The sequence below is a fragment of the Genypterus blacodes genome, unplaced genomic scaffold (assembly GCF_046128005.1).
Source record: "Genypterus blacodes isolate CSIRO-AG114 ecotype Tasmania unplaced genomic scaffold, CSIRO-AGI_Gbla_v1 ptg000022l_1, whole genome shotgun sequence".
Lineage (NCBI taxonomy): Eukaryota > Metazoa > Chordata > Actinopteri > Ophidiiformes > Ophidiidae > Genypterus > Genypterus blacodes.
This window is the reverse complement of record NW_027466835.1, coordinates 4,302-12,690: the sequence shown is the minus strand read 5'-3', so window position 1 is coordinate 12,690 and position 8,389 is coordinate 4,302. Positions and strand designations below refer to the sequence as shown.

The following is an 8,389-nucleotide window of genomic DNA, read 5'->3' as shown; positions in this document are numbered from 1 at the left end:
TTAAATGCATCTCTCTATGTTGTCAGAACCTTCAGAGGGTGATATTTCAGTTACACTTTCCATAATACAAAGTAAATTGTGTACGTCACAGTGTTCGTCATAACAGAAAATTCCACGACGCAACAAATATTTCTAGAAACTGCTGTGATCAGCCAGTAGGTGGCGGTAATGTATGAGAAATAAGTATTGGAGAAAGATCATAGGTTTCAGGTCTCACCAGGGCGGCTTGTATGGACTTAGACTGAAGTATTGGGGATAGAGGAGTCACACTTTCTCACGACGTTAAAGAAACCTTAAAATTAGAAACCACACAGCTTTCCTAAGGGCAGGAGTCTGTCTCAGTCATATGTATGGTATACAGAGCCACTCAACAACATGATCTCACCAGGAACCTGTTATATTCGTCTATATTTATGATAACGAAACAGGTCAATGCATCGTGTTTGTTTAGGCTGAACTGTAAAATGCGATGGCTGTGATTAGGACACTGATGGACAGAAATGGGTCACTAATTCACACACTGATGATAATCTTCTCATCTCTGCCCTTAAACCCTTAAATCTTCTTAATATTTCAAAACAGTGTAGAGCAACAGGCCTGATACCCACCACTTACTGAAGCAGCAAGGCAAAACCCTGCATTACATCACTGAGAAGCTGGAACAGGCACTAGATGAGATGGTTTGGAAGAGGACGGAAACACTGGTGTAGTGCTGAAGTGGTACTGGGAGAGAAAAGATAGTGAGGTTCCCGTGACTGCAGCCATGTCAGAAGAGGAAATGAGAAAATCCTTGAGAAGTAATATGATCAGTTTCCTCTTAGGGGATTCTTTGCATCAGCTGCAGCTTGCATGCATGCATGTTTGTCTCACATTGGACGTTTCATCTTGCAGTGAGGCCACAAGCCACTTTCTGTTTCACCATCAGGGCCTAGACTGGGTTTACATGAGGCAAGAGAACCAAATGTGTTTATAGGTTTTCGCAAATTCACAATCATCTGTCGATCATATTCATCCAGTAAACATGTGGCAAATCGTCCACCATAGTAAACATCACAATGCTTTTATTTCCCCCCACAGTTGCGGCTGGAGGATCAGTTGAAATCCCAATCCGAGCCATCAGAATCACATTTTCTTACTCATCCTCCCAGGTTTGATTTTACGACAACATGGCCTGTAAATGCAGCTCTCAAGTATTTGTCTGAACTTCCCCACAATCACCACAGGAGATTAAAAACAGTCTGTGCTCTCAAAAGCTGTAGCACGCAACAGTAAATCAGAGGCGGCATATGCTCGCTGTGAAGGATTATCCTTCCCATGCAAGTTGCAAGTCTGACAGGGTATTTCCATATTCCACTCAAATGTACGGAAACTACTGCTTTACGAAAAATAGGAAGACGACCGAATTGTTTCAAGGGGAAGAAGAAGCGCTCATAAGCCAATGTAGACTATCCGTATACGTTTTAATATCTATATATATCGTTTATCAATTTTAACATTGGTACTTAAGTTATCGCTGTGAATTAGGTGGATTAATATATTTAAGACTATTAAAATATAGTTTAATATGCATCTTTTTAGGGTGTTCTTTCATAACAAACTTTACTAATGTACCACAAAATAACCTGTCTCGCTGTACACACACTGCATTTGTAGCTCTTTGATGACACGAACACAATGATTAAGAAAAAAAGGAAAAAGAAAAAGAAAGAGAGACCAAAGATACTACACAGTATGATTCCAATTTTTTTAATAATTGCCATTTTATTAATTGAAAACAAAACAAAACAAAAAAATGCAAATAAAAAAAGCAAAAAAAAACAAACAAAAAAACAGAACAGTATCATTAGGGTAAGACGAGGCGAGAGACACTTAAATAAGAAGAGTTCCATGTTGGTGAGGGAAGAGGGCGGAGGTGGGTTGATGTAGGAGGGGGTGCAGAGCGGAGCGGGGTGGGGGGAGGGAAGGGGAGGGGGAGGAGTCGGGGGGGGGAACAGGTTGGATTATTTACACCATTTCTCACTGCAGGACTGGCGGGGCCCCCCCTTTTTGAAGGGAGGGGGCTCAAAGTAGCAGGTCGGAGACACTGAAACACCAGAGAGAAAGGCACTATCCAGAGAGAACGAGGAGACGGGAGCCATCGACACAGACGCAGTAAACAAAGACACACACACACACACACACACACACACACGCACACACCCATACACACACACACACTCACTTACAGAGGACCAAGACCAGAAAGCAAAATGTTGGGACAAAAAGTGCTTGACCACACGCCACAATGGACAAAAAAATATAAAGGAAAAGAGGGACAAAAAACAACATCACAACACGTTTACATCATTTAAGCTGATCTCTCAACTTTGAGCATAAAAGACAATCTCTCAGGTTTCTGAGCTGTTGTGTGGCAGCTGCAGATCTGCACTGGCGACTCCACCGCGTGATTATCTGAACTCTGCCTCTTTGCTACGTGCAGGTATAACAAGGAGGACAGCAGCTGCGTATGCGTGCATGTACTGAATGTTTGGAATATGCATGGTAATTAACTGTACATGCTCTAATGCATCTCTCTTTATGAATGAATATGGACACCATTACCGTTTCAGCACGTCTTTTTAACGATCCCTTGCATGGTTTGTGTAGTTCAGTTCTCCGACCTTGCTTCCCTCATGTTCATGTCTATGGTCTCAGTCAGCTACATTCACTGCCCAAGTAAAATGGCTGCAATAAATACATTGGCGTTGAAAAGGTGTCTGACCTTTCCCAGGGCTCCGTAACAGCTCTTGCAGCATTTGTGGCTCTACATGCTGGTCGACTTTAGCTTCCTGATTAGTTTCTTTCAGAGAACCAAACCTGACGTTTTCCTTGCATTAGAGACAAGAGAAATCTTTTCAAATGGAATTTATGACCCCTTAAATATCACTGTGTGTTTATCTGAGGGCCCTCAGATAAATTCAGAAAAAAAACTTCTGACAATTCAGCACATTCTAGAGCTACTAGGTCTTATCCATACTGACAAAGAAAATGAACATAATTTACAAATGAAAAAAAAAATACAAATTGTGATGAGAGGTAAAACAGACAAACACATACAAATATATAATATATATTCTTAAAAAATGGATTCTCTCTATAGTTGATTTATTTATACAGCCCATGGCTGATGTACATCGCTCACGTGCCAATGATCGTAGACATGGAAACTCGCTGTAAATGGCATCAGTTTTTCCTCTCTCTCTTCTTTTTTGTGAGTTTTTAAAACAATTTCTTCTTTTTTATATTTTTGATTTCTTTTTTTTTTCTTTAAAACAGAGTTAGGATTTTATCGGTAGGCATTTCATTTGATTAAAAACAACATGCGGCAAAGGAAAACAAAAAAAGAAGAGAAACACAAAAGAAAGGCAGAATGTTAAGAAGTTTAGGAGGAGACAGAAGCAGCCGGTGGGAGGAGCGGTACAATTGTTTGGTTATCGTCACGCTTGGTGCACTACGCTTAAGGTTCTCTGCCCTTACATTTTCCCTCAAAGACAGTTCGATCCTGACAGAGGCCATCACAAGGGAGGCGAACAATCTCGGCGCGGCGCGAGTTAAAGTTGATTTGGCTCGGCCGCCGCTTACAGCAGCGCTACTCCTGCTTTCTCTCACAGCTGTTTGCGTTCTTCCTGTCTGCTCCTGTTACCTTGTGATGGCAGTAAAGGGTAAAGCGGTGGATGGGGGATTGGATGGGGGCGATGATGATCATGATGATGGTTGGTGGTTGTTGTTGTTGTTGTTGTTGTTGTTGTTTACATGGTCTGACTGTTTACATATTCCGATTGACAGGCGTGACATAGTTGCGGGGGAACATGCCCGTTTGGCCGTGGCAGCCGCCTTTCCACCAGTTTGGGTCAGAGTTGTCCAGGACCTGGATGAAATCGCCGCGTCGGAAACCCAGCTCTCCATCCTCCTGGGGGTCAAAGTCGAAGAGTGCTTGCACGTATGTGGGATGCTGTGCAACACAAAGAGAGAGAAAAGAAGGATGGCAGGATGTGTTAGCAGGCGTGAAACAAGTCTGAAACAATCACACACACACACAGCTCTGAGTCAGAGCAGATTTTGGTACAGTCGGTGCAAAGGTCAAGTTTGAGTAAAATACAAATATAAAGAGAAGTTCTTTCTCAGCCTACTTCCAAATAAGTCAAGTAAGAGAAGTAAGACTTCACACGCAACCAGGAAACGTTTGCTTCCTTCTGGTCTGGCGAGGCTGCAAAAGCTGCTCAGACATCTGCCACTGTGCAGCAGGAACACACACACCACACTGTTACACAACAAAGCCATGTCACTTTACTGTAAGGTCACAGGCGATGAGGTGGAGAAGAACCTGCCGCTGAGCTTCAGGAGGGAAGTGTGGATATTTGATGCATTTTGCTGGAGTTGTATAAACCTCAAGTTCAGTATTTTGAAGAAGGGCCGAGACAGAACAGCAGCAAATTATCAATTCAACTTATTACTAATGACTGGTTGTTCATTTTGGGGACACACATATCTCTCAATATGAAGGGTTTTCAGCTGCAGCCTAATATGGGCACAGCCTCTCTAAACGTTGTGTCCTGGCTCAGATACATCAGTGCCTTCCCCTGAATGTGTGTGAATGTGTTTACCTGGGTGACCTGCTCTATGTCGCGCAGGAAGATCTGCTGATTGCGGGAGACGGAGGTGGAGCGGTGGTAATCCACCAGCTCGTTCAGGGAGTTGAACTTTACCACCCACAGGAAATACTTTCCGGCGCCGTCACGGAGAACTTTGAAGTGCTGGACGTCGTTTCCGAACCTGCGGAGGGAGGGGGGGGGGGAGAGAGAGGAGAGCCGTGAGTCTGGGAGAGAGGATGACTTAGACATTAAAGTAATCGTCATACCTGTGGTGAAATGAAGGTGTGTGTTATCAGATTTTTACGACTACTATGGTGAAGTGCCTCTTTGGGAAAGGTAAGAATGGAAGAAGAGGCAATGAACTCTGAATGCAGCTAAGAACTACAGGAGGCACACAGAGAGCAGAGCTTCTATCCACAGTGATACACACTTCAGTCACCAGATGGCAGCACTGGGACTTCACAAAAAAACAGGGAAGTGACTGTGGAAGTGTTGATGACTCAGATATACCAAGGCACAGCAAATTATCTCATCCATTCTTTGGAGCTGATAATAGATTGTATATATAGGAAATGAGTGTGAATCACCCCGCCGCCCCCCTTCCACCCCCCCTCCTCCCCCCACTGAATGTGTGGCGAGCTTCCTTACTTCACAGAGAGGGAGAAGTCCCCCGGCGCACTCTCGCTCTCTCGGATGAGGAAGGCCCCGTCGTGCCTCTGTTTGTTGAGCATCTCCTCTGCTTTGGCCCGTGGAATCTTCCCGAAGAACCACCTGGTGGAGGAGGCAACACGTCAGACACAATCCAGTCCATCCAAACCTTTTTATCCTTTATCTATTACCTACTTTAAACCCTTATCGCCTTTCCACACACGCGTACATCACCAACATAAGCCTCTTCATCAATACTCGGGTTCGGCTGCTTTGCGTTCCCGGCGGCAGTCTTTGCCATTTGTGCTTCAAGAATATTACGCCGATCCTGCTCTGAATCTTTTAATGTAATGTTTCTGAAATTGAGTCATTATTAACAGCATATACGCTGCTAAAAATGACATCGCTGAAAACCCTGAGAGAGGGAACGCGCCTGAGCGATCTGAGATGGATGAAGAGGCGGAGAACCGAATGGGAGGTAGGCAGCCGAAGCCGGTGAAAGCTTTTTGCGTGCGTTAATAATTGAAGAGTTTAGTCGGCCAAAAGATGACATCTTTGCTCTTTTACACACACACACACACACACACACACACACAGGTGAAAATCAATAATGAAATGGCTAAGTAGTTATCTGCTTTGCATGAGTGCTTGGCGGGGCAGTAAGTCTGTGTGCTCAGGGCTTCCTTCCCTGTTTGATGAAGTGACAGCAGAGGAAGATGTGGAGCCCAGGGAACAACAGGTACAGCAGGAGACTCCCTGGCAGCGCTGGGTCACTATCTTAAAATAAATTAACCTAAAATGAAAAAACCTGCTTTGGCCAGAAGAGACACAACCCCAGTCCTGTTCTAACAGAAGGGAACGCATGTGAACCTTAAGTCTTGGAGCTGATCCGTACGGTGCTGCGCATTGCTGTGTGACAGGATCGTGTGTGTGTGTGTGTGTGCAGCGTGTGTATTGGCCAGCGCACGTGTGTGTGTGCCTGGTGCAGCCGGGTGCCACTTGGGTGCCACGGTCACTACCGCAGCAGACAAAGGACAATCCCGAGCCGTATCGCTGCCTCGTGAGCAACGTCAGCGCTTCATTACTGTACTGGGGGAGTGTGTGTTCTTTTCAATAACTACACTCTGTCCATGAATCGCCATGGGCAACCTCCTACTATGAAAAAAGGTCATCTAAAACCCCCTTATGATGGCGAAGTGTTAGGGGCCAGCTTCATCTCACCTGCTCAGTAACCACAGACTCTTTGTGAGAGTTACGTTAAAGGGAAGGATACGCCTAAACCTTTAAGGACAATACTGCAATTCTTGTGTAAATGCATCATTTCCTCATCAAGTTAAAGCCATCGTTTGCTCTATGGTGCCTTCAACCAGAGGGCATGACCCGGCTCAGTGAAACTAACCCATAAACCACCGCCTTCACCAGCAGGGACTGAGACGGCAACCAGGCTTAGAGGCTGGGTTGTGGTTTCTGGTTATCATGCGTAGAGCGCTTCAACCGGCTCCATCGGAAGAGGAGACGGGCAGGGTAATGTGGTTTATAGAGTGGCATCTCGCTGAAAATCCACAGGGAGTGAAATACAATCTGAAATTAACAGCATTGGCCCAAAAAAAGAAGGAGAAAGTGGAACGTAGACGCAACAGGACGGGCAGAGCGACCAGCAAAGCTTCCCAAACACATTTAGTCGGATTGCGGCTTGGCAATGATGCAATAAGGCCAATATTCAATTTAGCCTAAGAGGCCATTAGAACTTTGATGAGGAGAAAGCTCATGTGGCACAAAGTGGTGATGTCGTCTAAGAGTCTCAGAGCTGAGGCCTCGGTGTGACTTAATACTTACGGATGGGGCTTCATCTCTATGTAATTCTTGGGGATGAAGCCGTCTTTCCCGCTTAGCTCGGCCTTGTACCAGTTCTGATCACACTCTTCGTTTAATACCTGGTGGAGACAAAAACAGAGTTGAGTGTTAAACATCCTGTTGCTACTCCAGCATCAAAAGAGTTAGAGCGAGAGGAGCTGATCTGAGGAGAGAGAGTCAATTAGAACACACACTAACTAAAAAACCTCTGAGTTATTAAGAAGAGGCCTTCCTGTGATCTTCAAGCGGACGCCACCACGCCTCAGCGACATGAGACAGCTGTGAGGAACTGTGTTTGACAAAGCGAGGCTTCTCTGCATGTGTGCCGAGCCAGCCGAGCATTAGTGTGTGTCCCTGGAGTGAGAGAGAGAGAGAGAGAGTGTGTGTCTGTGTGTGTCTGTGTGTGTGTGTGTGTGTGTGTGTGTGTGTGTGTGTGTGTGTGTGTGTGTGTGTGTGTGTGTGTGTGTGTGTGTGTGTGTGTGTGTGTGTGTGTGTGTGTGTGTGTGTGTGTGTGTGGTTACACTCCTTGTGAATGTCAGGGGTTAATTTTATCTCTAGCAACCTCATCCGAGCTACATACAGAGCTTCATAGACGTAATCAGGTTCTATCTTCTGGACTCAATTTCTATGGAAAATAGGAGAGCGTCAGAGAGCTCGGGGCCATTCCATTACTCAGGCAGACAATGTGACACAGCTGCAGGAGTGTTGTGCGACTCTGCGAGCTGCCAGCGCGCCTGGAGCGAGAGCGCTGACCATTAGGAGCGACACAAAAGACAAAAGGTTTTTGAAACGCGGGGAGTGAAGGTGTGGCAGGGGAAGAGGAACGTGCGTCATCCTTCCTGACTGCGGTGCAAATGTGGAGGATTACAGAGGGACGAGCAGAGCAGGGACACGCGGGGCTCACGGGTGGAAGAGGGGTTAACTCCAAACGCTCCGCCTCAAGACGTACGACAGTTGACAATCTGATTTCAGGACATCTACCCTGCAGCAAACACTCTGTACGTTGCTTCCCTCTACTAAACAAACGCGTCAGTGGCTTCACCAATCTGTCCTTCAGGCTGGATCCAACGCAAGAAAGGTGTGACGGGGGGGATCAGCAACCATCGCTCCAGATTTCAAAAGCAAACATCGGGTTCCAACTGGGTTTGTCACAGTGGCAGGATTTCCATAATCGTGTGTATTCTCTTAGAAACATCGCTGAATAGCTGTGCCACTACTTGGCATTCACTTTGGCAACCAGCTTTCCTGCCCTGATC

At 45.7% G+C, this 8,389-nt stretch overlaps 1 protein-coding gene across 1 annotated transcript; it reads right to left on the bottom strand.

Moving 5' to 3' along the window:
- Positions 1 to 2,059: 2,059 nt before the first annotated feature.
- LOC142992561 (growth factor receptor-bound protein 2) lies at positions 2,060 to 7,264 on the bottom strand. The gene is made up of 4 exons (XM_076143037.1): positions 7,116 to 7,264; positions 5,280 to 5,402; positions 4,644 to 4,812; positions 2,060 to 3,991 (listed from the first exon to the last, which is right to left on the bottom strand). Exons 1-4 carry the CDS (start codon positions 7,247 to 7,249, stop codon positions 3,806 to 3,808), a joined length of 612 nt encoding a protein of 203 aa, XP_075999152.1. The 5' UTR covers positions 7,250 to 7,264; the 3' UTR covers positions 2,060 to 3,805.
- Between the last annotated feature and the right edge of the window lie 1,125 nt (positions 7,265 to 8,389).

Bases quoted from the DNA above. Each gene is read 5' to 3' on its own strand.
- LOC142992561 (XM_076143037.1), bottom strand. From the start codon at position 7,249: ATGTTTAACACTCAACTCTGTTTTTGTCTCCACCAGGTATTAAACGAA. The intron at 4,813-5,279 runs GTAAGGAAGCTC...CTCCCTCCGCAG, and splicing joins GACTTCTCCCTCTCTGTGAA to GTTCGGAAACGACGTCCAGC. The intron at 3,992-4,643 runs GTAAACACATTC...TGTGTTGCACAG, and splicing joins ACATAGAGCAGGTCACCCAG to CATCCCACATACGTGCAAGC.